The following is a 26567-nucleotide window of genomic DNA, read 5'->3' as shown; positions in this document are numbered from 1 at the left end:
CATGACTTTCTCAGAGCTTTTGAGAACTCCGCCGTGAGAGGAAGAAAGGGAAAGGAGCAGAGTAAGAGGGTGTGGGGTGAAGGACCGTGGGAACTTGGGGGGCTGGCTTGGAACGTAAAGGGTTTTTAAGTGCCGAGGGATCACCAGAAGCGGTTTCTCTGCTGCTGGATTAAGTAGTGTGGGCCAGGGGGCGCGGGGGGCTTCCTGCCGTGTTGTTTTAGCTCTGTTCTCCTCCTGGTGTGTTACAGCGAGTGCCGCTGTGGGTCCTCGTCAGGTCAGCAGGCGCATGTTCGCTGCTCTGTCATGCCTCGGTTTTTAATCCAAAGACCAGGTCGAAGAGTTGCCCAGGGTAATTTTGTTTTCCTTTTTATAAACGTAGTTCTTACTTTTTCAAAAGATGTATTTATTTATTTTGCTTTTTGGGTCCCACCCGGCGATGCTCAGGGGTTACTCCTGGCTCTGCACTCAGGAATGACTCCTGGGATGCTGGGAATTGAACCCAGGTTCGCTGCGTGCAAGACAAATAAATGCCCTACCCGCTGTGCTATCACTTCAGCCCCTCAAAAGATGTTTTAAGTAAACGGGACAGGGGCTAAAGAGAGAGTCTAGTCTGCCTGGCGCTTGCCTTGGGTGCAGCTGACCTGGGTTCAACCCTTGGCATCCCACAGGGAGCTTCGCCAGGAGTAAGCCCTGAGCACTGCCAGGTGGAGCCCGGAAACCAGTAAGAATGAAATAAAGACGATTGGCAGCCAGGGGCCCCCGATGCCTGGGAGCTTTGCCCTAGTTTGCCGGTTCTACCTGGAGAGAGGACGGTCCAAGGGCCTCCCAGCCGAGCCCGGGCCCCGCTGTGCCGTTTGCTAAGGGGGTTGCGTGTGAGAGTCAGCCCGCGGCAGGCAGCGCCGGCCTCAGAGTCAGGGGGTGCTGGTTTGGGAAGCCTCGAGAACAGGGCTTGCAGCCGAGTCGGGTTTTCCTGACCGACTGCCTTTCTAAGGATCGCAAATTTGAAGGCGCCTTCCGTCTCGGGCACTTTTTAGTGATCTCTTTGGGTCCTGTGGCATTTGCAGTCGCCTCACCCAAGTTGGCAGGCTCGCAGAATCGAGCTCCCTCTGCGGGGACGGCTCAGAAAGAAGGCTCTGTCTAATAAACCCGAAAACGCCACTGACCTACTTCGGGGCTCTTCCCAGAACGACCATTGTCCGAGCTGCAAGGCCATTTGGCCACAGAGCGGGTCAAAGCGAACGTGCCAGAACATTCCTCCTCTTGGTTTGAATTCCTCTCTTTCATTTGCGCGTCCGGGGATGAGTTTGTTGAGTGACTGTCAGAGGGTGCTCTCCCCAAATTGCGTGTTCAACTGTGGATGGAGGGAAATGAAGACCCTTGCCCATCTCTTTCCCCCGGGAGCTCTGGCGGCCACTTTACCCCCTCGGTCTCTGGATTCTTTAGTGAACAAACGCCCCGCAGCCCCTTCTTGAGGCACAAGTGAGGGGGCAGAGAGAATGCAGAGGAGCGATTGGTATGGACCTCAGGAAGCCTGGGGCCCATACCCAGCTCTCACTCGGAGTGACCTCCAGGCACCCAGCCAGGAGGTGCTCCTGAGCACTGAGGAGTGAGGGCCCCAGGGGACGAGAAAGAGGTGGTGGTGCTGGAGAGACAGTGCAGTGGGGAGGGCACTTGCTTGCACACACGTGATTTGGATTCCACCCCTGGCACCCCGTCTGGTCCCCGAGGCACCACTGAAAGAGCCAGAAGTTGCCCCTCAGCCTTCAGGGTGTGATGCAGAGTATGTAAGTGATGCTGGGACTGTCCACCGTGGAAACCGCCCGGCGCTTCCCCACCCACTTGGAAACCCTGGAGTGGAAAGTGGGGTGCCGGTGACCCAGGAATTTGCACCACCGCCGGCGTGCGGGTGTTCCTAGGGCAGAGTTGGCGTCTCCTTCTGGATGTCGCCAGGAGCCGCTAGTTCTGTCTTTCCACCCCCTTATCCTCTCTCACCCCCCGGCCCGCTTTCCCGCTCGTTTCAGATGCCAGACCAGTTCGACCAGGCGGTCGTCCTCAACCAGCTGCGCTACTCGGGAATGCTGGAGACCGTGAAGATCCGCAAAGCCGGCTACGCTGTCCGGAGGCCCTTTCAGGACTTTTACAAAAGGCAGGACGGGGCCGAGGGGCTTCTTTCTCCTTCCCAGAGCCAGGGAAATGGGCGTGCGAACCGTGCGGGTGACTCGGGCGTGTTGACCTTGCAGGTATAAAGTGCTGGCGAGCAGCTCGGCCCTGCCCGAGGACATCAGGGGCAAGTGCATGGCCCTTCTGCAGCTCTACGACGCCTCCAACAGTGAGTGGCAGCTGGGCAAGACGAAGGTGAGAGGCTGGGGGAGCACCGCCCGGGATGATGCCCCCAGGTCCTCCCTGCTGTGCTCGTGGCATCACATCTGCTGGGACATTTCATGTGGGGAGGGGGGGTCACACCCAGCAATGCTCAGGAGTTACTCCTGGCTCTGCACTCAGGAATTACTCCTGGCGGTGCTTGGGGGACCCTATGGGATGCTGGGGATTGAACCTGGGTTGGCCGCATGCAAGGTAAACGCCCTCCCTGCTGTGCTATCATCACCCCAGCCCCTGCTGTGATTTCTTGTCCTCTTGGTTCTCTTTCGTTTGAAGGCCTTTGCTCGGGGGAGGGAGGGGGGGTTCTGATCTTTAATTTGGGGGTGCACGTGGGGACTTTTGAAGCTCAGGACCTTAAGTAGCGTGTTTCCTCATGAAGGCGCTACACACATCTGGGCTGGCCGGCAGCTGCAGGGCCTTGCGAGATGCATGGAGAGTGCTCACTTTTCCTCCTTCTGACCCCAGTGTCAGCCCTGCACCCTGCAGAGGTGCCACAGTTGGTGGGTCTGACACCCCAAAGCTTGCCAAGGTCCAGTCTGCAGTGCCACCTGGAATACACTAGGAACCTGTTCTGGGGGGCAGTCCAGCTTGGAGAACGAACATTCGCTCTAGAATCTGGTGGTCTGACTTTTCCCCATGGGAACCGTTACCAGACTGGCTGGCGTTTCCGCTGTCCCTCTGGACTGCCCCGGGGATGGCCTGAACGTGGCCCAGAAGAGCAGGCGGCCGAGGGCTGGCCTCGGGGTCTCAGTCACCCTCCCCCAAGGTCACACCGGCGCCACCCAAGCCTGCAAGGAGCCAGAGCAGCAGAGACTGTTTCCACACCCAGCGCGGTTCTCAGCCAGCAGTTTCCCTGCCCCAGCATGCCCCGGCTCGGGCATGCAGAGCTGTGCGTGTCTCATATTCGGGCCCACGCCGGGCTGCCAGCAGGACCGGCTTCTGACCAGAACCTCCAAGCTTTTTCCTGACCTAGCGGGGGCCACGTTCTTGCCGTGCCTTCCCCTGGCGGCAAGAGTGAGCTCTGGTCTCTGTTCCGCCTTTATCCCCACGGGCCCACCCTCAGGGCCTCGGCTCACCCTCCACCTTCCTTCACGTTGGGGGGGAATGTCACACAGTCACCCTCATCACCTCTGCCTTGCTTTACACGTGACAGAACTTCATCTTACATTACACTTCCACACTACACTCCGTTACATTACATTTACACATGACAGGAGAGCCTCACCTCACCTTACACTTCAAACATTACATTACACTACATTACACTTACACGTTACAGAACTTCCACTTACAGTATACTTACACGCTACACTGCATGACATTACACTTCTACATTACACTACATTACATTATGCGCACACATTCCAGGAGAACTTCCCCATAAGAAGTGGGAAAAGGGGGCTGGAGCGATAGCACAGCAGGTAAGGCGTTTGCCTTGCACGAGGCCAACCCGGGTTCGATTCCCAGCATCCCATATGGTCCCCCAAGCACCTCCAGGAGTAATTCCTGAGTGCAGAGCCAGGAGTAACCCCTGTGCATTGCCAGGTGTGACCCAAAAAGAAAAAATAATAAGTGGGAAAGGGAGGGGATATGCAAATTTAGTTCATGACGGGGACACGCAGTTCATCCTGATTCTGTGGCCACTGAGTGAGGGAAAGTCCACTGTGGACACATCCCACTGTCCTGAAGGTATCTCGGCCGGCTGGGGTTTGAGAAACCAGCCTCGTGCTTTCAGTTTTAGCTCTTGCCACCGAAGCTAAAACTTAGCAACTTTCTACCAAACTTACGGTCTCACATTATCCAGTGGCCAGGCATGTCCACACAGCTTCGCTGGCCCCCACCTCTGAGTCTCCAAGACTGAGGAGGACGGTTGCCAGGCTCCACTCGCTCCTGAGTCCTCTCCCCATCTCACGTGGCAGCGGGGTCCGGGCGTTGGCCATTGTGGAGCTGGTGTTGGCCACCCAGAGTCGCTCTCAGCCTTGCGGCACCCCGGGCCCTAGCTGACGCCTACACAGTCCCTCAACGTGCCGCCTCCTTCCCCAACACCCGGACCCCAGACTCCACACAGTGGGACATCGTGGCACGTGTGACAGCCCTTCCTCTTTGCCGTGTGCATTGGAGGGACGTCACGTCCCACACCAACTGGATGAACTCATTGCCTTTGTGCCTGAACATGGCTGTGACTCACTGGCAGTCCTCCCGGGCTAGGTTGGTAGGTCTCCCCTCACCCCTCACCCCTCTTCAGCCAGTCCCGTGAAGGTCTCAGCTCAGGTGTAGGCGTTGAGTCTGTGTTAATAGCAGTTAGTGCCATTTAATTGTCGGCTGATTTTATTTTGGGGGGGGCACCCCTGGCGGTGCTCAGGATTCCTGGCTCTGCACATCTATGGGATGACATGGGTTCTGGGTTAGACTTTTCCCCTTCTTTGCCTCCTGGCCGGACACCGCCTGCTGCTCCAATCAGCTGGTCTGTGTGGGCAGATCTTTGTCCCCGCAGCCCTGGGTCGTTAAAATTCAAGCCTGAGAAATGTCTCCTGCCACTTCCCCTCCTTTGGTTGCTCTGCCAACCTGCAGAGTTGACCCGCTTGGTTGTGGCCCGCCACCAGAGGTCCCCGTCCCCCTCCGTTTTATCACACCCCAGGGCTGGAGGTCGGGGACCAGGCTCAGCCGTGCACCCGTCAGGCAGGTGCCAGGTCACAGGGTTGTCCCCGGCCTCTGTATGTGTCTTGATTAGTTGAGCCTGGTTTGCTTTGGGGACGGCATCAGGGGTGCTTGGCCTACAGCTGGGGCGGGGGGCGGGGTGACCTTGCAGTGTCAGTATCCGTGCAGTAGCCCTCAGCTTCAGGGACCGAGAGATAGTACAGGGCGAGAGCACCTCCCCCCGTCTGTCTGTGGCATCTGCAACTCTGGCTGAAACTGCCAGTATTACGGACGGTGCCCCTGAGCGTCGCCAGGAGTGACTCCTGAGCCGGGGACCAGGGAGAAAGCAGCAGCACCCGGGCACTGCCAGGTGTGCCCCGAGCACCCACCCCCCCCCCCCCCCCGCAAGCTGAGAAAGCTGCATATCTCCTAGGCTCCTTTGGAAAAAAAAATTGTTTTGTTTGTTGGGACGCACACCCAGCAGTGCTCAGGGCTTTCTCCTGGCTCTGCACTTAGGAGCCCTCCTGACAGTGCCCAGGGGACCCTACAGGATGTCAGGGATCAAACTGGGGTCGGCCACGTGCAAGGCAAGCACCCCTCCCCGCTGTAATGTCGCCGCGGCCCACACACCTTGTATAAATGACATCCCTTGAAAATAGCCCAGAGGCCCTGTGACATCACTGGGTGGCAGTGGGACCCAGTGCAGCCGAGTCCCGGGAACACGGGATGTGGCAGCCCCCCCCCCCCCCGCTGGGCTATGATCTCGTTAACTTGGGGGGAAATGCCTAAAGACGGGGATCAAACTTCTGCCTGTACCATCTCCTACCCCCACATGAAGACCAGAACCTGGAGGCAGGGAGCTCCTGGCTGTTTGCTCCTTGTTTTGGTTCCCTTGTCCTACCCCCCACACCCCTACTTTTGCAGGATCCAGCCCCCATCCTGTGTGCATGCCACCTGGGCGGGAACACGGAGTCCCAGATATGTGGGAACGTGTGGTCTGGGTCGCTTCCACCAGGCCACGTCCCTGGCCAGATAAATGTGTCAGCTCCATCTCTGAAACACTCGCCCGAGCCAGAAGCTGGAGAGAAAGAACCTCAGTGCCCCCCAATCCTCTGCTAGAGAAAGCTGGCAGGAACTTCTCTGCAGGCCAGCCTGATGCCCAATGGCTTCCAAGTCCGGGATTTGATTCTCTGGTTCCTGAAAACGTTCCGTGTCACCATTAGGAGCAGACGCTTGGTAGTCATCCTCTCCAGACCTTGCATTTAAACCCCTCCTGGCTTGGATGCCAGCCATTTCGAGTGCTCCTGAGAATGTAGATCGCAGCTGTATGAAGGGAGTGGTAGGGAGCACATCAGGACGATGCCCGGTACAGGTGTGGGCGGGAGCCAGGGCAAGAGGGCGGCAGGAGCCGGTCGCTATGCTAAGACTTTCTTGTTGCTTTCTTTTTTTTCTCCCCAAGAGTCTCCGAGGAAACAGCAGAGTGTGGGAATAATGGGTCAGGGAGGGAGCAGATGTATCGTTATGGGTTGGGTGACACGGGATAAAGAATACCAGCGGGGGGATGTTGTGCAGCCCCCAAAACACTGTCAAGAATTTTTAAGAGAAAGACATCAAAAGACCTGGCACCACTCACTTGGGGAAGAATTCCAAAATTCTTACGGTTGTATCAAATCAAACACCAAATGGAAAGCTGATTGAACAAGGGTCTCTTTTTAATCCCCCTTCCCGTCCCCCCGACACCTGGCAGTGCTCAGCGCTGGCTCCTGGCTCTGCACTCAGGGGTCACTATGCGTGGGCACAGAAGGCCCTATGAGATGTCGTGGACCCAAGTCGGGTCAGCCTCAATGAGTATCTTAATTATTTCCTGTGTGTTCCAAAATTAGGAATTTGCCCCCCAAGTGCCAATTTTCACCCCTGTTCGACAAGCAGAGGGCTCAGGGGTCTTAGAAGCAGGACAACGAGCAGCTGCTGCATCTTTACTCCCCGTTGGGGAGCACACTGGGTGATGGCTGCACTGCCCATTCCGCTTTCGGATGCACCTGTCCGCGTTCTTTCCTGACGGCAGCGTTGGGGCTGGAGCGATCGTACAGCGGATAGTGGGGAGGGCGCTTGCCCTGCCCTCAGCCAGCCCGGCCCCACCCCCTGAGCCCCAAATGGCCCTCCAAGCACCGCCAGGGGGACTCCTGAGCACAGAGCCAGGAGCAAGCCCTGAGCATTGCCGGGTGTGTCCCTGCTGCCAGCTCTCATGTCCGTTCGCAGTGACGAGATCAGAGACTCATCCGGGATCACGTCACCTGCACGAAACCGTTGACTTTCGTGTGTCCTTCGGTTTTCCTTCTCACAATAGATTTTAACTGTGTCTTACAAACGTCAGGGTCCTGACAGATGGCGAAACACCACAGCAGCCCCCCGCCCGGAGTCTCAGAGGCACCGGGATGGGAAGCGAGGCAGTGTGGGGAGAAGGAAGGGGGGTGGGTGGGAGCTACACAGCACATCACACACACACCCTCATCATGATCCTCATGCAGCAGCACCATAAACCCTCACATGTGCCCACACACATACACCGTCACATCTCACTCTCCCACACACACACTCAGCACCACCATTACCCTCACACACCATCACATCACACTCTCACACATGGCATCTCCATATGCCCCCACTCATACATTCACATAGCAGCACCATACATGCACTACCTCCACACACACCAGCACCACCATGTACAGTCAGACTCACACACCACCATCTCACAGCCTTGCACACAGTGTCCCCATATACCTCTCCCACACATTCACAGAGTACCACCATGGACACACTCTCACTCACCCAGCCCCACCATGTACACGCTCTCACACAGAAACACATGCAACACCGCTATGTTCACTCACAGAAAGTGTATAGTCACACACAGCACTGTCGTGTGCACTGTCTGTCACACACAGCACCACCATTTACTCTTCCACACGCAGTGCTATTGTGTACACTTTTCTCACACACACACAGCACCACCAAATATATGGTCACATATACTTAGAACCACCATTCACACTGACACACACTCACCAGCACCACCAGATACACTCTCAAACATAGTGCCGTCACGCACACTCTCATCATACACACCGCCACACACACACACCGTACCTTCATATACACACCCCCACAGCACTGTTGTATGTTTTCTCTGCCACACACACATTATCACCACATACACTCACGCATACACCACACCATACACCGTCATGTATACCCTCATGTACACAACACCATCATATATGTCCTCACACACAGCACCACCACATACACTGAGATACACAGCCCCATCATATACCCCTCACATAGCACCCATCAAGTACACTCACACACAGCCCTATCATATACACCCTCGAAACACCCATTATATATACCCTCCCAACACAACACCCATCATATACACACCCCCACAGAGCACCATCATATACACCCTCACACAACACCCATCACATACCCCGTCACAACACCCATCATATACACCATTTATACACACACACACACACACACACACACACCCCACACTCTCCCCTCCACCCCCGCTGCCCATGGGTCTGACTCTCCCTCCGTCTGTCCATCCCGGGCAGGTGTTTCTTCGAGAATCCCTGGAGCAGAAGCTGGAGAAGAGGCGGGAGGAGGAAGTCGCCCGGGCAGCCATGGTCATCCGGGCGCACGTGCTGGGCTACTTGGCACGGTAAGGGGGTGGGGGCGGCCTTCAGTTCCCTGAGGAGGCCCTGAGGGGTCCGGGGCCCATCTGCGTTCACTGCACAGCCTGCTGTACACACTGCGGGTGTGGGGGTGTCTCTGTGGGTGGCTCAGATCCCAGGGGACAGTGCGGGGGGACTCAGGTACTGTCCCCTGTGGCAGGCCACTCCATCTGTCCGGGGCAGCAGCTTCGCTGCCACCCTTGAGCTCTGGGCCCCGTGCGAGCGAGAGCCCTGGGCAAGTCCACCCGACCGTTCCCACCGGACAGCCTGTCCGGCTCGCCAGACCCGTGGGCTCCCACCCTGGGCTCTGTTTACAGCCCCGCTTCCTGCCCGGACGCTCTGTCCGCATAGAGGCGAGTGTTTATTCGGCCCAGATAATGAGAGGCTTTGGGCCTTGCTTGGGTGAGTGATTATCCTTTTGTTTGGCCGCTGGGCTGGGGGGGCCCCGCAGGGCCTGCTGTGTTCGCCCGCCGCCCCCGGCTCCGTGCTCCGTCCGCCCCTGGGCTCTCGGGGGCCCTGGCACCGGCTGCGTGCCCTCCGCAGTTGCTCCGTGGTGCGACATGGGTTTCCCTGCTGCAGGAAGCAGTACCGGAAGGTGCTGGGCTGCGTGGTGATCATCCAGAAGAACTACCGAGCGTTCCTGTGGAGGAGGCGTTTCTTGCACCTCAAGAGCGCGGCCATCGTGTTCCAGAAGCAGCTCCGAGGGCAGCGGGCGCGCCGCCTTTACCGACAGCTGCTGGCCCAGAAGCGGGAGGAGGAGGAAAAGAGGAGACGGGAGGAGGAGGAGGAGAGGTACGGCGCCCGCCCGCCTGGGGCACCCCACAAGCATCCTGGGGCTTTTGCTGGGTGGCCACACGCGCTGCGGCGCCGGGGAGCACCGGGGAGCACCAGGCCTCGGGGCTCCAGCCCGGGCCTCACCAGGCAAAGTTTCGCGCGAATCTTTGTTCTCCCTCCCGCCCCCTCTGGAGCTTTCCTGTCGGTGTAGCCGCACAGCTGCATTTCTGACCCTGAGAGCCCACCCGGTCCCAAAGGAACCCCTAGGGTCTCTCCCGTCCTTGGATTGAAGGCTTAGCTGTGTAAAGTTGTATTTGTGGTTTTTTTTTTGGGGGGGGGCTTTTTTTTTTGCTTTTGGGTCACACCCAGCGATACACCGGGGTTCCTCCTGGCTCTGCACTCAGGAATTTATTCCCGACAGTGCTCAGGGGACCGTATGGGATGCTGGGGATGGAACTCGGGTCAGCCGCATGCAAGGCAGATGCCCTACCCACTGGACTATCGCTCCGACCTCTTTATGGTTTTGGTTGTTTTTTGTTTTTTTTTTAAGGAAATGAGTCTATTGTCAGGAGAGGTTGTGCTTTTCCTGTTTTGGGAGGGTGGGCCAAAAGTATCCTGAATAATGCTCAGGTGGCCTGGGTGCCACATCTGGCCCTATCAGCTGGGGCGGATGCTTGGTGCTCAGGCCCTACAATGTGGGCCCCAGGGCTAACTTGGTGGATGTCCCAGGGACCTTGAGGTGCTGGCCGGGGAACTTGGCTTCCTGTGCACGTTTGCACCATCTCCTCGCCCCTTCATGGTTGCCTTATTTAATAAAATTTTTTTTCATTATAAAATTAACAGTTCTAGAGGCTGATGAGATAGTCCAGCGGGTGCTTGCCTTGTGTGTGGCTGACCTGCGTTCAATTCCCAGTCCTGTTTCTGGTCCTCCAACTACCACCAGGAGTGATCCCTGAGCACCACTGGATATGGCCCCAAGCAAAGCAGTTAGATTTAAAACACTTCTACTTAAAATCAAGATTTGTGAAACAACTGTACCAAGAGCGGTATCCTAGCTCCTTAGCTAAGGAAGTTAGAACACTAAATTAATTATGTTCACTTTAGTGCTTAAAGGTTCTCTTTACATTGGTTTTGCTTTCATTTTGGTCCCATGCCCAGTGTTTTTCGGGGTTTTTTAAAAATTATTTATTTTTATTAGTGAATCACATTGAGTTCAAGGTTTTTAGGGTTTTTTTGCTTTTTTTTTTGGGTTATACCCGGTGATGCACCAGGGTCATTCCTGGCTCTGTGCTCAGGAATTACTCCTGGCAGTGCTCGGAGGACCATATAGGATGCTGGGAATTGAACTCAGGTTGGCCGCGTGCAAGGCAAAAGCCCTACCCTCTGTGCTATTGCTCCAGCCCCCCCATGCCCAATTTTGAGGGTGCATGTGGTGCCAGGGATGGAATCCAGGCCTCTTGCGTGCTAAGTGTCACTCCTGCCGTTCCTTCCCTTTGACCTAGCTCCCTAGCTGATGGGTCCTTTAAAAACAGCACTTAAAGCTGATATTCTCGAGGATAGGGCTATAGAACAGGGGGCCAGGAGCTTGCCTCTCACACAACCAACCCTGATCTGATCCCTGGCACCCCATTCGGTCCTCTAAGCATTGCTAGGAGTGACCGTTGAGTGCACAGCCAGGAATGAGCTCTGAGCACTTTTGAGGGTGGACCTACCACCTCCCCACCCACCAAAATGCTTTGGTCAAAAGAATAATATAGTAAAAGTCTATTCTACCTTGGGCTGTGTGTATTTTTTTAGAGGTGTTTCTTGGGCTTTGGAGGGAATTTGCACTCTGAAGAGTGAATCTTATATATTTTGCCAACGTGTATATTGCACTTACATATTTTCCTTCTTCCTCATGTTCTTTAGAGAACGGGAGAGGAGGAGAAAAGAAGCGGAGCTCCGAGCCCAGCAGGTGAGGGGCGTCCTTCTCCCACGGCTCCTCCTCCGCCCCCTTCCTTTGCCGCTCCAGAGACGGACTCGGATTCAAAGCTGGGAGAAAGCGTTAGAAGGGAGAGAAACGTTAGGGAAAATCTTACTGGGGCCGTTTCTAACCCACTGCAATTGGGAATGAGTGGATGCTGACGATGTTAAGCTTTCTCTAAGCCAGCGTAAACACAGGGTCAGGGTGCCAGGGCTGGGACCACCCCCGGCTTTTTGGGGGCCTCATAGACAGAAATGGGTGTTATGGGGCCCAGAGCAATAGTACAGTGGGAAAGGCACTTTCCTTGCACACAGCCCACCGGGGTTCGGTCCCTGGCATCCCCTCTTGTAAGCCGCCCCCAAACCCGCCAGCACTGAGTGCAGAGCCAGGAGTGACCCCTACGCATCACCAGGAGTAGCTCATAAACCGAAAAAAGAAATGAATGGGGGCCAGAGTGACAGTCCATGGGGCAGGGTGTTTGCCTTGCACACAGCCCACCCGGGTTCTCTCCCCAGCATCCCATAGGGTCCCTTGAGCACCACCAGGAGTGATTCCTGAGTGCAGAGTCGGGAGTAACCCCTGCACTTCATTGGGTGTGAGCAGTGTCCTCCCACGGCTCCTCCTCCGCCCCCTTCCTTTGCTGCTCTGGAGACGGACTTGGATTCAAAGCTGGGAGCGAAACATTAGGGAAAATCTTACTGGGGCCGTTTCTAACCCACTGCAATTGGGAATGAGAGGATGCTGACGATGTTAAGCTTTCTCTAAGCCAGTGTAAACACAGGGTCAGGGTGCCAGGGCTGGGACCACCCCCTGTTTTTGGGGGCCTCATAGACAGAAATGTTCTGTCAAAGAAACCAAAAAAAAAAAAAGAAATGAAGAAATGAACGTTCTCACAGTTCATGGGTCTGCGGGAGCAAAGGTCGTGGTGTTGGTTGTTTGGCAGCCTTCCAGACCTTTCTCCAGCACTTGCACATGACCTCCTTCCTGTCTCACACAGTGCACACAGCCCCGCTCTCTGTGTGGCCCTATCCTCAGGTCTCACTCCCCGCTATCTGGGAGCCACACGTGGCTCGTGCAGTACCAGGGTTCACACCCGGGACTCCTACATGCTCCAGCCCGTGGGTCTACACCCAGGCCCGGCCTCTCCTTAGGAGGGCGCCAGGCTGCTGGGACGAGGGTCCCGCCTTGGGGCCTCCTGCCCTCAGCCCCCCTCCTGCAGGGCCCCAGCTCCCGAGAGCCGGACTCGGGGCTCTTGAGCGTCACCCGCACTGACCGCCCGCCGGCCCCTCTGTCCGCTGCAGCAGGAGCAGGCCAGGAAGCAGCAGGAGCTGGAGGCCCTGCAGCAGCGGCAGCGCGAGGCCGAGCGAGCGCGGGAGCTGGAGACGCAGAAGGAGAACAAGCAGGTGGAGGAGATCCTGCGGCTGGAGAAGGAGATCGAGGACCTGCAGCGCATGAAGGAGCGGCAGGAGCTGTCGCTGACCGAGGCGTCGCTGCAGAAGCTGCAGCAGCTGCGGGACGAGGAGCTGCGGCGGCTGGAGGACGAGGCCTGCCGCGCGGCCCAGGAGTTCCTGGAGTCGCTCAACTTCGACGAGATCGACGAGTGCGTGCGCAACATTGAGCGCTCGCTGTCGGGGCCGCCGGCGGCGGGGGCAGGCGCGGCGGGCGGCAAGCCCAGCTTCAACTTCAGCCAGCCCTACCCCGAGGAGGAGGTGGACGAGGGCTTCGAGGCCGACGACGACGCCTTCAAGGACTCGCCCAACCCCAGCGAGCACGGCCACTCGGACCAGCGCACCAGCGGCATCCGCACGAGCGACGAGTCCTCCGAGGAGGACCCGTACATGAACGACACGGTGGTGCCCGCCAGCCCCGGCGCCGCCAGCACCGCGCTCCTGGCGCCCTCCGAGCCCTCCGAGCCCTCCGACGCCTCCTCCGGGGAGCCCACCTACTGCCTGCCGCAGGGCGCCGGCGGCCTCCCCGGCCCCGACGGCGACTACGACTACGACCAGGACGACTACGAGGACGGCGCCGTCACGTCGGGCAGCAGCGTGACCTTCTCCACCTCCTACGGCAGCCAGTGGTCGCCCGACTACCGCTGCTCCGTGGGCACCTACAACAGCTCGGGCGCCTACCGCTTCAGCTCCGAGGGCGCGCAGTCCTCGGTGAGCCCCCCTCTCCCAGGACAGGGCCGCCACCCCCTACCCCGCCCGCTCGGACAGGCTCCAGCCCTTACTCCAGTCCACTCTGATAGGCCCCGCCCCTTACCCCAGCCCTCTCTGGCAGGCCCCGCCCCTTACCCCTCCCACCCGCTCAGACAGGCTCCTCCCCTTACCCCGCCTGCTCTGACAGGCTCCACCCTTACCCCCCCCACACTCAGACAGGCTCCGCCCTTCACCCCAGCCTGCTCTGACAGGCTCCACCCCTTACCCCAGCCTTCTCTGACAGGCTCCGCCCCTTACCCCATTCCTTACCTCAACCCATTCCTGGACTGGGACGGGGCTGGGGGACCCGCCTCCACCATTTACAGCGGACTGCCACACCACTCACACTGACACAGTTACACACTCATACCACACACATTCACACACACACATACCACACACACATAGTCACGCTCACAAACACTTATACACATACCACACATACACACACTCATACTCACCACACATATACACACCACACTCTCACATAGACACATACCACATGCTCACATACGCATGCACACACTCACCACACACATACACCCACACATACATAAACATACATACCACACACACTCAACATACACACATACACTCACACACTCAGCACTCACACCATGCACACTCACACCTCACACTCACACTCAAATACCACACATACATTCACACGCATACACACTTATATACAAATACACATACCATACACACACCACAGACATCATACTATACTCATACATATTGCACATACCACACACACACATACACACTCATACATACCACACATACCATACACACACGCACACATATACACACACATACACACACAGAGCTGGGTGAGAAATACTTAAGAAATGCTCTTAGATGTGGGCTATAGTATGGCAGGAGTGCGCTTGCCTTGCACACAGCCAACCTGGGTTCTGTCCCAGGCACCCCATATGGTCCCCTGAGCACATATGATATCTCATATGTGATATCTCACAGTGTGGCCCACAAACAGACAAAAATAACGAAGACTCAGACATTCACCCCCTTCCTCTTGCCAGAAGCAGTGAACGCCGGGGGTCAGCCACCATGCTTTGGGGGCCAAATTCTAAGAAAATGGGCGCTTTGTGTGTTTGTGGTGCCAGGGGTTTGAGCTGTACCCAGCAGTTTGATGAGCACTGGTGTTTAGGGCACACCCAGCAATGCTCAGGGGCTGCTCCTAACTCTGCTCAGGAGTGCCCCCTGGCAGTGCTCAGAGGAACATCCATGGTCCTGGAGACTAAACCAGGGCTCACCACTGAGCCCACTTGCCAGGCCAACACATCCCCCTCCTGTACCATCTCTCGGGCCCCCGAACATTGGAGTTGTTCACGGAGAATGAAAAATTTTCACATAACTTTGCAGCAGCTTAGGAAATGGGGTATCCCTCGCCTGGAACTAGACATACTAAGGGCCCGTGGAAGTTCCGTCACCTGCGTAGCTCACAGGCCAACCTGCTCTGGGTAAGAGGGACCCTCTAGGAGCTGGAGCAATAGCACAGCGGGGAGGGTGTTTGCCTTGCACTCGGCCAACCCGGGTTCGATTCCCAGCATCCCATATGGTCCCCTGAACACCGCCAGGAGTGATTCCTGAGTGCAGAGCCAGGAGTAACCCCTGTGCATCGCCAGGTATGACCCAAAAAGAAAAAAAAAAAAGAGGGACCCCGAAGGGCCGGAGAGATAGCACAGTGGGTAGAACGCTTGCCTTGCACACTGCCAACCCGGGTTCAATCTCCACCATCCCATAGTGTCCCCCCGAGCACCGCCAGGATTGATTCCTGGGTGCAGAGCCAGGAGTAACCCTTGAGCACTGCTTAGTGTGACCCAAAAAACAAAAAAAAAAAAAAAAGAGGGACCCCACAGGGTCTACCCAGACTCTGTGGCTCCAGCACTGACCCAGTAGTTTCCTTCTATTTTCTCATTTCCCCCCCCTCCCCTCCGCTGGCTTGCATCAACGTTGGCCGGCCAGGTCAGAGGCAGACAGCCAACAGAAATGAGCAGCAGGGTTTTCTTGGCCCCCAGTGTTGGGCCGAAGGGGCCGCGGGCAGCAAAGTGGACACAGAGATGCCATGGGCCCAGGTCCAGGCCCTCGGAGGCCAGAGAGCCACATTGGAGACCAGCTTCGCTCGGACGTGTCTGCGCTGTGAGGGAGGGGCTGCCGTGGCCACCTCCCCGCCCTATTTCTCTTTGTTTTCCTGGTGGCCGTCTCAGACTCACAGCTTCCCCATAGCCCGAGCACTGTGGGCACTGACAAATTCCTAATTCGGACTCGGGACTCGCCCTGCTTCCAGCTGCTCACACCCTCCGCCCCTCACTATTGATTAACATTCCATAGCCAAGCCCCCAGGGAGACGGCAGCCCATCTGCCGTGGAACACAGCCCACACTTGAGATTTGGGCGGCTGCACCAGATGTGAGAGTATCACTTTTCCTATACACTGTACTGTCATCCCATTATTCATCGATTTGCTCGAGCGGGCACCAGTAACATCTCCATTGTGAGACTTGTTACTGTTTTTGGCATATACCACGGTTAGCTTGCCAGGCTCTGCCGTGCGGTTGGGATGCTCTCTTGGTAGCTTGCCGGGCTCTCCAAGAGGGGCAGAGGAATTGAACCCGGGCCAGCCTCGTGCAAGGCCAATGCCCTACCCACTGTGCTGTCACTCCAGTCCTATATTCCGATCAAATAAGGTTTTTTTGTTTGGTTGGTTGGTTGGGTTTTTTTTTTGCTTTTTGGGTCACACCCGGCGATGCACAGGGGTTACTCCTGGCTCTGCACTCAGGAATTACCCCTGGCGGTGCTCAGGGGACTATATGGGATGCTGGGAATTGAACCCGGGTCGACCGCATGCAAGGCAACACCCTCCCCGCTGTGCTATTGCTCCAGCCCCCCCCGATCAAATAAGTTTTTACACAATCTCTCTCTCCCTTTCTTTCTCTCTCTCTTTCTCTCACTCGCTTGCTCCCTGACTTTCTAAGACCTGCAGCTATTTTTGGCATAGTCATTTAAAGAGCGTCAGCTCTGACCATGCTCGGTTCAAATTATACCCTTTGACATCGGTGCAACTTTGAAGAATGGGACTGGAGATAGCCCAGGAGTTAAGGCTCTTGCCTTCATACAGCTGACCCTCGAAGTCCCCTCCCCCACCCACCACCACCAAGAGTGAGCCCTGAGCACTGCTGGTGTGCCCAAAAGCCAGCACATACACACACACTCACACACTCAAACTCACACACCACACTCTCTCTTTGGTGTTTTATTGTCTGAATCACGGACAGTCAATGTTTGGTCAACCTGATCTTTAGATGGCCACATGTGGGGTGGTGGTAGACGTCATTGTTGCTTCTGAGTCATGGTTTCAACCCCCGCTGTGAGGGTAGCTGGCGGCCGTGTGTGCGTGTGTGCCCACGGGGGCCTTCCTCACCTCTTTCCGCTGTGAGGGTACGTGGTAGCCTGGTGTGTGTCTCTGTCTCTGTGTGTGTTTCTGTCTGTGTGTGAGTGTGTATGTGTGAACGGGGGCCTTCCTCGCCTCCGTTTCCGCTCACCCTGCCTGTCTCACTCCTTGTGGCCCAGTTTGAGGACAGCGAGGAGGACTTTGACGCGCGCTTCGACACGGACGACGAGCTGTCGTACCGGCGGGACTCGGTGTACAGCTGCGTCACGCTGCCCTACTTCCACAGCTTCCTCTACATGAAAGGTGGGCCACGGGTCGGCCACGGGCGGGAGGCGGGAGGGTTGCCGCGGCCTGTGGTCCTCGGGGCCGCGTGGGTGACCCGAGACAGCACTGCACAGGGGTGTCTGTCGGGGCCGCAGCCACGCTCCCTGGCCTTGGCCTCCTTGGGCGCCCTTCCTGCCTGCCTTCCGCTCTCCCCCTCTTCCTCTCGCTCCTCCGCACGACGTTTCCTCTCTCACACACACACGGACACAAACAGCTGGCCCCGGGCGCACCGCTCCCTCCCGCCAGGTCGAGAGCCTCGACAGATACTGTGCGCCTGGGAAAGCGGCCACTCGCCCAGCTGCTTCCGGCGCCCGGCAGTGGGGGGCTCTAGGGGGAGATTCTTTTTTTTTTCTTTTTCTTTTTCTTTTTTTATTTTATAAAGTAGTGCACAATATTTGATTACATTTAATATTCAAACACCAAACCCACCACCATGACACCTTCCCACCACCATATTTGGGATATTTCCATCTCGAACCCCGTTCTGTATCCCAAAGCAGAACATGCTAGTGATCTTTAATAGGTCTTAATATATTATATTTTGTATTGTTGGTTATGAAAACCCGCTGAGAATGCTACGAAAAAGTATTCACAGAAGAAATAGAGTGTGAAGATTATTCTATTTTGGCAGAGGCCATTAAGACCTATTAAAGATCACTAGCATGTTGTGGAAGGTTGAGCCTTGTGAACCTTCGTGTATATATATCTGTAAATATGTAGTACTGTCAGTGTCATCCCGTTGTTCATCGATTTGCTCAAGCGGGCACCAGTAACGTCTCCATTGTGAGATTTGTTGTTACTGTTTTTGGCATATCGAATACGCCACGGGGAGCTTGCCAGGCTCTGCCATGCGGGCGGGATACTCTCGGTAGCTTTGCCGGGCTCTCCGAGAGGGACAGAGGAATCGAATGACTAAGAACTTTAATAACACAAACTTACACCGTTAGCTCCAGCTAGAATATCTGTAAATATGTATATGTATATACATATGTATGTATATATACATATATATATATATATGTTTCCCTCTGTGATTGGTTGCCTACTATTTGACCCCCATCAAATGTGTATGGTACTCTTGGAGAATGGGTAGGGTGTGTCTTACGATGTGTTCCGCAGCCTCAAATGTGGCCACGTGGCCCAGGAGTAGGTTCACTTGTGGGTGAGGCTCGGCCCGAGCATGTGGGGAGCGGCCCTGAGCGTGGCGGTGGTTGGGTTCTGGAGGTTTTCAGCTGCTGGCGTTGGGTCCCTTGGGGCGGGGAGGATTCTCACCCACCCCCCTCTGGGACGCCCCGAGTGAGACAGCCTGGTGTGGGGTTCGGTGGCATGGCTGTGGCTATGGTGAGCGTCGTGTGATGCTCCCTTCCGGGAGAGAAGGATGTGCCATTTGGATGGTGGCCAATGGTGAGATTATCTGGCGCCAGCCAGAGGTGGTTTATGGGCGTGACCCCTGGGTTTCCGGAGACGGGGAAACGGGCAGAGGATCTCTGCTCCTGGTCCCATTGAACCCAGAGTTCCCCATTCCTGGGTTTTGTCGGACTTCACTCACGCATGAGGCTCAGCCGAGCGTGTGGGGAGCGGCCTTGCGCGTGGCGGCACTTAGGTTCCTGAGGTTTTTGGCTGCCAGGGCTGGATCCCTTGGGACGGGGCAGGCTCTCACCCACCCTAAGGGGGTCTCTTGAACTGGGACTCCTCAGCATTGGGACTTTCTGGCCTGCGTGTCCAGTGACCGCCTTCCGTGAGGGGCGAGGTTAAGGCTGAGCCTGCAACGGGACCAGGAGCGGAGATCCTCTGCCCACTTTCCCCGGTCTCCCGAGACCCAGGGGTCACGCCCATAAACCGCCTCCTGCCAACGCCAGATAATCTCGCCATCAGCCACTGTCCACATCACACGGCTGCTTCTCCTAGAAGGGAGCAAAGCATCAGGCCCCCATAATGCCACCAGACTCCGTGCCAGGCTGTTTCACACGGGATGCCCCAGAGGTGGGCAGGTGAGAGCCCTCCCCGCCCCAAGGGACCCAGTCCCGACAGCCAAAAACCTCCAGAACCCAACCGCCGCCATAAAACACTCCCTACCCATTCTCCATAATTACCACACCACACTTGGTGGGGTTCAGATAGTAGGCAACAGATCATAGAGGGAAATATATATATGCATATATACATATTTTCAGATATGTATACCAAAGCTTACGTCACCCAAACTTTAACAACATGTTAGTGATATCCTATAGAATGTCTTCATGGCTCCTGCCAAAATTGAACAATCTTCACACTGTTTCCTATATGAACACTTTTTTGTAAGCATGTTCAGCAGTTCTTTATAGCAGCCAATACGAAATGTATTATTTCAGCTGTGTTTGGGGACAGGGATTGGGGTTTGGGATGGAAGCATCCCAAATTTGGTGGTGGGAAGGTGCAGTGGTGGGATGGGTGTTTGGATATTGGATGTCATCAAACATTGTGAACTAACTTATATAATTTAAAAATTTTTTTTAAGTAATGTGGAGTTCATGCCCAATTCAACCCACTTAACCAATGGCTGAATAAATAGCAGTGCTCCTACATTATAAAATTAAAAAGGATGAGCTGATGGACTCCCCCACCCCTCCCCCCGCAGGTGGGCTCATGAACTCCTGGAAGCGCCGCTGGTGCGTGCTCAAGGACGAGACGTTCCTGTGGTTCCGCTCCAAGCAGGAGGCCCTCAAGCAGGGCTGGCTGCACAAGAAGGGCGGCGGCTCGTCCACGCTGTCCCGCAGGAACTGGAAGCGGCGCTGGTTCGTCCTGCGCCAGTCCAAGCTGATGTACTTCGAGAACGACAGCGAGGAGAAGCTCAAGGGCACAGTGGAAGTCCGCCTGGCCAAGTGCGTGCCGAGACGGGGAGGTGGGCTCGGGGTGGGAGGATGAGAGGGCCGGGGCAAGGGGCCGGGAGCAGACTCGGCACACACCCGGGCCTCTGAGCACTGCTAGGAGCAACCCCAGCCGCCTGCCATCGAAGGGGAACAAGCTAGGAGGTGACTCCACGTCGTGGGTGCTGGGCCCGTGGGGGTCTTGGGGCGAGGTCCCTTCCATGGAAGGGCTTTCCCCTCCGCCCCTCCCCCCCAGTCTTCTTCCTGCCCGTCCCGACCCGCTTCTCTCCCCTTGGCAGAGAGATCATCGATAACACCAGCAAGGAGAACGGGATCGACATCGTCCTGGCTGACAGGACTTTCCACCTGATTGCCGAGTCTCCGGAAGACGCCAGGTGAGGCCCCGCCGGCCGCTCCGCCCCCTCCCCCACCCCTCGGGCTCCCAGGGCCCCCTGGCTGGAAACGGAGTGGGGCGTTTGATGGGGCGTTTGCGAGGAGTTACTCCTAGCTCTGTGCACGCACATTGTGTGTGTGTCTGCGTGTGGCACTGCGTGTGTATGTATGTGCATGTGTGCGCCTGTGCATGTTTGTGTGAGTGTCCACGGAGAGCACAGGGCCCCGAGCCTGCTCCAGTGCCCCTGGCTCAGGTGACACGGACTCCTGTGAGCTGTGCCACCCCTGCTACTGAAAACCACCTCTCAGGTGCCCCTCAGCCTCCCAGGAGACCCCCAGCAGGTGTGTCAGGAGGGGCAGGACAGGCTGTGAGGGACTGTTTGGCGCCTGGACTCATGGCACTTGGAGGGTTCCCGAGGCCTCGGTGTTAAAGCAGCAGAACACGGGGACTCCTTCACACGGAGAGAGTGGACCCCCGAACCCCCAGCACGGGTCCAGGTCACACACTCACGTGTCCTCATGGACAGGATGTCCTCATGCAGGCTCTGCCACTGCCTCTTTCTTGTGGCTGTTGGGGAGGGGCGGGGGTGGGGGGAGGATGAGGCTGGAATTCCGCAGCCCGGCCATGGTGGGTAGCTTCTCCTGAATCGGGTCACTTCCCTCGGTGCTCGGGGGACCGTGAGGTGCCGGGGATCCCACCTGCAGCTCCCACACATGCAGACGTGGACTCCGACCCTGTGCGTGCACAGAGGGTCTCTGCAGCCCCTTCTGCTCCCTAGGACGTTCTGTTGCACCGTCTGGGGCCAGGCGCAGAGCTGGTATACTGCAGGCAGAGGCTCTGCGCAGGGCTTCCCCTCTGCAGGGATCCGTCTCTGGGGAGTCACAGGTTCTGCCCAGATTTGGTCCTTGCATGGGGGTCACCTTCCCTGGCCCACCCCCCCACCCCCCGCCTCTGCCTCAGACCTCACACACTTGAGTATCCCCTGGGTTACAGTCAGGTCTTTAGTGGAGATCTAATGTTTGGGGGTAGAACTAAAGAAATGCGCTTTTCATTTGCTGCCTGTTTCTCAACTCTTCATCTTCATGAAGTGTCCGTAAAGGTTTTGGAGAACCCAAGGAAAGGCTTGTCCCTGACCAGAAGTGACCTCGGTCACTCCTTCTCGAGCCCCAGCTGGTTTTGCTGACTTGGTCCTTGAGGGCATGGAGCCCGTTTCCAGCTAGACGGAGCAGCGGAGAGGCGGAGTGGCTCGGCCTGGAGCTCCCGGGCGCCCCTCCCTGACGCCTGTCTCCCCCCACAGCCAGTGGTTCAGCGTCCTGAGCCAGGTCCACGCCTCCACCGACCAGGAGATCCGGGAGATGCACGACGAGCAGGCCAACCCGCAGAACGCCGTGGTGCGTGGGCGAGGGCCCGCGGGTGGGGGGCGGCGACTTCTGGTTTCTAAACAGTCTGTAGCTTCAGAATAGTTAGAGTCAGGAGCATGCTGCTTAGAGATCGTGCGGAGAAGCTGAGTCGAGTATGGATTATCCATAGCGATGGGTTTCAGTTCTCCCACTTCTTATCTTTTTTTAAAAAAAATTATTTTTGCTCTTTGGGTCACACCTGGTGATGCTCAGGTGTTATTCCTGGCTCTGTACTCAGGAATTACTCCTGGCAGTGCTCAGGGGACCCTATGGGATGCTGGGAATCGAACCCGGGTCAGCCGCATGCAAGGCAAATGCCCTCCCCATTGAACTATCACTTCACCCTTTTAATATTTATTTTTAATTTTTTTTTAACTCTCTGGTTTTTGGATTTGAGGATGCCAGAGATAGAACTGGGGTCAGCCGTGTGCACCTTAACCCCGGTACTATCTGGTACCTCGCCTCAAATCTTTAAAAGAACCTCCCTCCCCCATCAAAAAACAAAATTTTCATTTCTATGAAGTCTTGGAAGCACCTCACATGTTTCTTCAAAAGATGTGGTGAGTTCTCACATTCTTTCTGTCTCGCTCTCACAGACGGGATAACGGGCATAGAAATCATTGTCCGGAAATCTAGTTGTTTTCCCATAAGGAAAACTTAGCTTCGAGGTTTCAGTCAGTCTCAGAGTCAGTCTAAGCGGTAATGACGGATCATGGCGTAAATGCACAAATTCATCCTGGTGAGAGAAGCCTGTCAGCACCATCCAGGGCATATCCTGAGAGCCAGACAGAGTTTGAGAGATTTTCCTCCTCCTCCTCCCCCCCTCCCCCCTCCTCCTCCCCCCCTCCTCCCCCCTCCTCCCCTTCCCCCACCCCCCTCCTTCCCTTCCCCCTCCCCCTCCCCCTTCCCCTCTTCCTCATCTTCCTCCCCCTCCCCCCTTCTTTCTTCTTGGAATTAGGTTGAAGGATCTTCCTCCTCCTCTTCCTCATCTTCCTCCTCTTCCTCCTCCTCTCCTCCTTCTCCTCTCTCCTTTCTTGGGATTAGGTTGAGGGATCTTCCTCCTCCTCTTCTTCATCTTCCTCCTCCTCCCTCCTCTTCCTTCTCCCTCCTCCTTCTCCTTCTCCTTCTCCTCCCCCCCCCTCCTCCTCCTCCTCCTCCTCCTCCTCCTTCTCCCTCTCCCCCCCTTCACTTTGGATAATTAAGAACATCAATCACCATGAATTACAGAGTAACAGTTATTCCTTATTAGGTTTCAGGCACACAATATTCCCACACCAGTCCCTTCACCAGTGCCCACTACCCTCTCCCGGTGTCCCCGGCTTCCCTCCGGTCCCCCAGCAGCCCCTGCGGCAGGCACCTCCCCCCCATTGCCCTAGTGCCCCCTTCCCTGACTTACCCCCCCCCCAATCCAGTGGCAGCTTCCGCCGAAGACCAGGTCCCCTGCTCTGCGTTTCTGTCACCTCCGGGGCTTTGTTGCTCCCGTACTTGGTGTCTCTGTATCCCGCGTACGAGAGAGAACATTCTGGGTCTGACCCTCTCCCTCCGCTGACCTCACCCACGCCCCATCCCTCCATGAGGGCAGCCAGTTGCGTGCCGTCCTCTTTCCTCGCTGCAAATACTGTCCCACTGGGTGTATGTCCCGTGGCTTCCTGTTCGGGCCCCTCTGTTCTTGGACCCCTGCGCGGTTTCCAGTCTGGGGCTGTCGCAGGGAATGGGTTTCGGGGTTTTGGGGTGAGTCACCTCCCGCCTGCGCTGATCTCAGTCTCTCCTTTGTACTCTCCCTCAGGGCACTCTGGACGTGGGGCTCATTGATTCCGTGTGCGCCTCCGACAGCCCCGACAGGTAAGCTCAGAGGTGACCCTTGACCAGAGCCGCCAGACCTGCCAGGTCCCTGGGCTCGGGGACTTCGCCTCTATGGGTGGGCCTGTGAAAGGATTGTGGGGACATAGACCCTGAACCATGTACACGTGAAAAATATGCTTCCTTTATTATTATCATTATTATTATTATTATTATTAACTTTTTATTAAATCACCATGTGGAAAGTTAGAAAGTTCTCAGGTTTATGTTTCAGTTATACAATATTCAAACACCCGTCCCTTCACCAGTGCCCATATTCCACCACCAAAAACCCCATTATACACCCCACCCCCACCCCTTACCCCCTACTGTATAACTAATGAATTTCACTTCATTTGCTCTTTACCTTGACTACATTCCATATTTCAACACAAAACTCACTATAGTTGTTGGAGTTTCCACCCAAGAGAGACAGACCTACTACCAAGGAAGCATTTGATAATTAGTTTTCCATTGCTGGGAATGAAGAGATATGGAGCTCCCCTGCTACAAGTACATAACTATTCTTCTTCTTCTTTTTTTTTTCCTTTTTCCTTTTCCCTTTTTTTTTTTTCCACCCTCATCCCCAATCCCGCGCCTCATAGTATGGTGTACGCCACGCCGCAACGGCCGGCGTGGGACTTTTGCTTAGTTCACAGTCCAGAGAGGTGGCTGCTACATTAATAACCTTCAATATTTCAACATAAACTTACTGTTATTATTTGGAGTTTCCCCCCCAAGTCAGACCTGTTCAAAAGGAACCGTTTCACGTAGCTGACAATTATAGATATTAAGTCGTGCGGACTCCGCGCGGTTTTGGATTTCTGTATAAAGTCCAGGGAAAATTCTACCAGAAATTGCATATCCCAGTTTGCAGTCCCAGTGCATTGTTATTAGAAGCTGCGCTGGATGCCCGAAAGTGTTAGGTCTCTGGAATCAAAGTCTTTAGGCACAGAGGGTCCGTTTCCCGCTCAGCAGCTCCGAATTTATCTGGGCCGAGGGCGAGCCGGTTACACCCCCTTCTCATGAGTCCCTGGGAGCCCCAAGTGTAGAAATCGAATACCTTTGGGTTAGGATTCTCAAAGATGGTGCCTGCCATGCGGTTGCTGCCTCTGCTGTTTTGCCACCACCGCCGCCGTTTTCCGTGCAGGAAGACAAGGTGGGGAGGAAAAAACTCCACCCCCGGGCAGCACAGGGCTGAAGCCTAGTTTGCAGTCCCAGTGCATTGTTATTAGAAGCTGCGCTGGATGCCCGAAAGTGTTAGGTCTCTGGAATCAAAGTCTTTAGGTGCAGAGGGTCCGTTTCCCTATTATTATTATTATTATTATTATTGTTATTATTATTATTAATTTTTAATTTTTGGGTCACACCCGGCGATGCACTAGGGTTCCTCCTGGCTCTGCACTCAGGAATTACTCCTGGCGGTGCTCGGGGGACCCTATGGATGTTGGGAATCAAACCTGGGTTGGCCGAGTGCAAGGCAAACGCCCTCCCCGCTGTGCTATTGCTCAGGCTTCCCAGCTCCAATTTTTCTAATGTTAAAATTAAAATGGGCCCACAGCCAGTCCATAGTGTCTTGTAGACAGAATCGGGGCTCTGGGGTCTCCATCATCCCACCCTCCACGAGGGATCCTCAGCAGCAACGCTGCAGTTTGGTCCCTTACATAAACTCTTCAGACTCTGGAGATGTCAGTGCTGCGGGTGAGAAGAGCCGGGTTCTCCCGTCCGGAGCGTCAGGCCTATTAACCGTCCTTCTGCCCCAAAGCCACATCGGCTCCCACTGGCCAGCCATGCGATACTTGGAACTTTCCACCCAGACTTTCCTTCCCCGACTACAGAAAATTTTGCATGTGCTTTTAAGGACACTGCCCGCCTCCCTGCACTCCAGCCTGCTGTTCTCCCTTGCCCTGTAGCTTGCTTGCTTTTTTTTTTCTTAATTTTATATATATTTTTAAATTTTTTAATGAATCACCGTGAGATTCAGTTACAGACTTACAAACTTCTGTGATTGCGTTTCAGTCATACACTGATCAAGTACCCATCCCTCCACCAGTGCCCATTCACCACCACTATCCTAGAGTCCCTCTCGCCATCCCACTCCCCGTCCCCCCCTGCACCCACCCCCCCCAGCTTTACTTCTGAACCTTGAGTGTAACTGCGGCGAGCTTCTCAACACTGGCCAGAAGCGGGTCCCCACCACCAGCCTATGAATGGAAATGGGGCGGCGGGGGGTGGGGGTCTGAGCAGGGGCCGAGAGCATGGCCAGGCCGGAGGGAGCAAAGCGCGAGAGGAAATTTCCACTATCCCTTTAGCCCCGGCCGGGAAACGCGCCCTCACTCGATTGCTTTGCAAACACAGACCAGGTGGCTCTCTGTGCCCGGAATAATCAAGCGTCTAAGATGTTCCACTGACACCTCGTTACCGATCTGCTGTCTGACCCACAGAAATATTATCCAAGGCTAGATCCAAGGGCAGAGAGATTTATTTTGGAAAGGCAACCCTCCCCAGCCCCACCCCTCCCCAAATAAACTTTTTTTTTTCCGCCCCCTGCCCTCACCTTATTTAGCCTTCCGGGAACCAAGTTTTCATCTGGAAAGTTTTGCAGGAAGGAATGTTTTTCCCCTGGCAGGACCTTCGGCATGTGTCGGTCCTC

General features: G+C 55.8%; 1 protein-coding gene across 1 annotated transcript in view; it reads left to right on the top strand.

Annotated features, from left to right (window-relative positions):
• Positions 1-26567, top strand: part of MYO10 (myosin X) — a 197204-nt gene that overhangs the window by 156153 nt on the left and 14484 nt on the right. Inside the window, exons 20-30 of the mRNA XM_055135527.1 lie at positions 2022-2146; positions 2241-2355; positions 8640-8746; positions 9339-9551; positions 11442-11487; positions 12798-13655; positions 17288-17411; positions 20053-20296; positions 20581-20676; positions 21973-22066; positions 23862-23917. Coding sequence (XP_054991502.1) covers positions 2022-2146; positions 2241-2355; positions 8640-8746; positions 9339-9551; positions 11442-11487; positions 12798-13655; positions 17288-17411; positions 20053-20296; positions 20581-20676; positions 21973-22066; positions 23862-23917 — 2078 coding nt within the window. The remainder of the gene's footprint in view (positions 1-2021; positions 2147-2240; positions 2356-8639; positions 8747-9338; positions 9552-11441; positions 11488-12797; positions 13656-17287; positions 17412-20052; positions 20297-20580; positions 20677-21972; positions 22067-23861; positions 23918-26567) is intronic.

Source organism: Sorex araneus, chromosome 1 (assembly GCF_027595985.1).
Source record: "Sorex araneus isolate mSorAra2 chromosome 1, mSorAra2.pri, whole genome shotgun sequence".
NCBI lineage: Eukaryota > Metazoa > Chordata > Mammalia > Eulipotyphla > Soricidae > Sorex > Sorex araneus.
Note: the sequence above shows the minus strand (reverse complement) of the source record. Positions and strands in the feature narration are given on the sequence as shown.